This window comes from Mandrillus leucophaeus, unplaced genomic scaffold, assembly GCF_000951045.1.
Source record: "Mandrillus leucophaeus isolate KB7577 unplaced genomic scaffold, Mleu.le_1.0 Scaffold672, whole genome shotgun sequence".
Taxonomy (NCBI): domain Eukaryota; kingdom Metazoa; phylum Chordata; class Mammalia; order Primates; family Cercopithecidae; genus Mandrillus; species Mandrillus leucophaeus.
In genome coordinates, this window is record NW_012107275.1 from 213,057 (window position 1) to 215,408 (window position 2,352).

The 2,352-nt window shown below is 60.7% G+C and overlaps 1 protein-coding gene across 1 annotated transcript; it reads left to right on the forward strand.

The window, feature by feature from the left end:
- The first annotated feature begins 6 nt into the window (after positions 1-6).
- On the forward strand, positions 7-992 carry ISG15 (ISG15 ubiquitin-like modifier). The gene is made up of 2 exons (XM_012001967.1): positions 7-19; positions 439-992. Exons 1-2 carry the CDS (start codon positions 17-19, stop codon positions 931-933), a joined length of 498 nt encoding a protein of 165 aa, XP_011857357.1. The 5' UTR covers positions 7-16; the 3' UTR covers positions 934-992.
- The last annotated feature ends 1,360 nt before the right edge of the window (positions 993-2,352 follow it).

Below are 2,352 nucleotides of genomic sequence, written 5' to 3' on the forward strand. Positions count from 1 at the left end.
CCCACAGCCCACAGCCATGGTAAGGGAGATGTCACAGGTGGGGGCTCGGTGGGGGGGGGGGCAGGCCTCTGTGCCAGTCAATTTTCATCTCCCTCCCCCAGCCAAGGTCTCCCAGGGTTGCACGGAGAGCAGAGCTGCTTAGAGCTTGGCCAGGTTCTAAGTGTGCTCCTGAAAGCAGGTCACCCCTGAGATCCTCGGGGTGGGAACAGAGGGGCACCCTAGCAGGTAAAGGGAGGCCACGGATGGCTGTGGGCAGCTGGCCTTCTAGTAATGACCCCTCAGTGCCTTCTGTGCCTGGGGTCCCTGCTGATGGGATGTAGAGGACAAACAGGAGGAAGCACTGTCCCTGGGCACAGGAGCTCGCCCAGCAGCCAGGGCCTTGTGTGTCGTGGGCCTGGGACTGGTGCGGCAGCCTCTGAGCCTGTGTAATGTCTGCAGAGCTGGGACCTGAAGGTGAAGATGCTGGGGGGCAACGAGTTCCAGGTGTCCCTGAGCAACTCCATGTCGGTGTCAGAGCTGAAGGCAAAGATCGCCCAGAAGATCGGCGTGCACGCCTTCCAGCAGCGTCTGGCTGTCCACCCCAGCGGCGCCACCCTGCAGGACAGGGTTCCCCTTGCCAACCAGGGCCTGGGCCCCGGCAGCACGGTCCTGCTGGTGGTGGACAAGTGCGATGAACCTCTGAGCATCCTGGTGAGGAACGACAAGGGCCGGAGCAGCACCTACGAGGTACAGCTGACGCAGACTGTGGCCCACCTGAAGCAGCAAGTGAGCCAGCAGGAGGGTGTGCAGGACGACCTGTTCTGGCTGACCTTCGAGGGGAAGCCCCTGGAGAATCAGCTCCCGCTGGGGGAGTACGGCCTCAAGCCCCTGAGCACCGTGTTCATGAATCTGCGCCTGCGGGGAGGCGGCACAGAGCCTGGCGGGCAGAGCTAAGGGCCTCCACCAGCATTCGAGCAAGATCAAGGGCTGGAAATAAATGTTGTAAAGAGAAATGGCTGCCTCTGTGTCTGCACGTGACCCTCCTCCAGCGTCCGCCTCAGACCCCTAGTGAAGTGGCGGGAGGAGTCAGGAGGGAGATCCCAGGGTCCATCCTGGTGACCAGGCCTGGTTGCCAAGTGAAAGGATAAGGGTTTGCAGTTACAGCCTCGAGGGATCAAAATACGGAGCTTCCTCCCTACCAAACTGAAGTAAGACAGCTCTCTCCACCCTTTGGGAAATTAACTTCTAGGGAAAGAAAAAGAGACACAGTTGCTGGAGCCCATCCTGCCCATCCTCCATCTGGGACAGCAGACAGCTTAGGCAGGGACCAGCCTGCTCAAATCAAAAGGCTACGGGGGAGGCTCCCAGTGGGCCCCTGGAAACAGTGAGGGGTGAGTCCTTGGGGCCTGCTCAGTGGGCTGTGAGGCAGGCTCTCCATAGGAACTGGGGGCTGGGGGCCTCAGCTGTCCCTAGCCCAGCCTGCACAGCCTGCTCCACCTGCCTGGGCTGGGCAAGGGAGGGATAGAGACAGGTCCTGAGTGCTCACATCACCACTGGGGCCAGCTGTAGAAGACAGCCTGGGTGGCTAAGCACATCCCCTCAAGGCTCTGCGTGAATGAGGGGCCGTGGCCAGCAGTGGGGGCGCCTGGAGTTGAGGCTGACACCATCCAGGAAGAAGAGCTTGTCCCAGGTTGGGGGCACCCAATTCAGTACAAGCTACACCTGTCCCCCAACGGTGCACCCTTCTCTAGCTCTCCTACTCCAATTTGCTAAATGAGTCTCCCAGAAGCCAACTGTTGGCCAGGATGCAGCGAGGATGGGGCATGCATGCCGGCTGGGACGCAGCAAGGATGGGGCATGGAGGGACACGCAGAGTCCAGACTCTGGGCACTTGGACCTCAGCTTTCAGAGCCCTCTGGAGGATCCAGCTGGAGACGCAGAGTCCCCCCTCATCTGTGGGGGTCCATATCCAGGTGGGGAGATCCCGGTCTGGCTGCACCAGGACCACTGTGTGCCCACGTGTGCCCAGCAGGGGCTGTCCTGGCTCCAGCCTTGTGTCTGAGTCCCCACCTCACCCCTGTGACACAATGGGCGAGTGAAGCACTGAGCCAGGGGCCTGTCCTGAACTCCCAACGGGGGCAGAGCAGGGCGGGGCCTCCCTCATGGCTTCTGGTCCAGAGATCCATAGCTAGCTTGGGGTGAGGGGGGGCACCACAGGCCCAGTCCTTTTTATTTATTTATTTTTTAATTTTTTTTTTTGAGACAGAGTCTCACTCTATCGCCCAGGCTGGAGTGCAGTGGCACCATCTCGGCTCACTGCAAGCTCCGCCTCCCGAGTTCACGCCATTCTCCTGCCTCAGCCTCCCGAGTAGC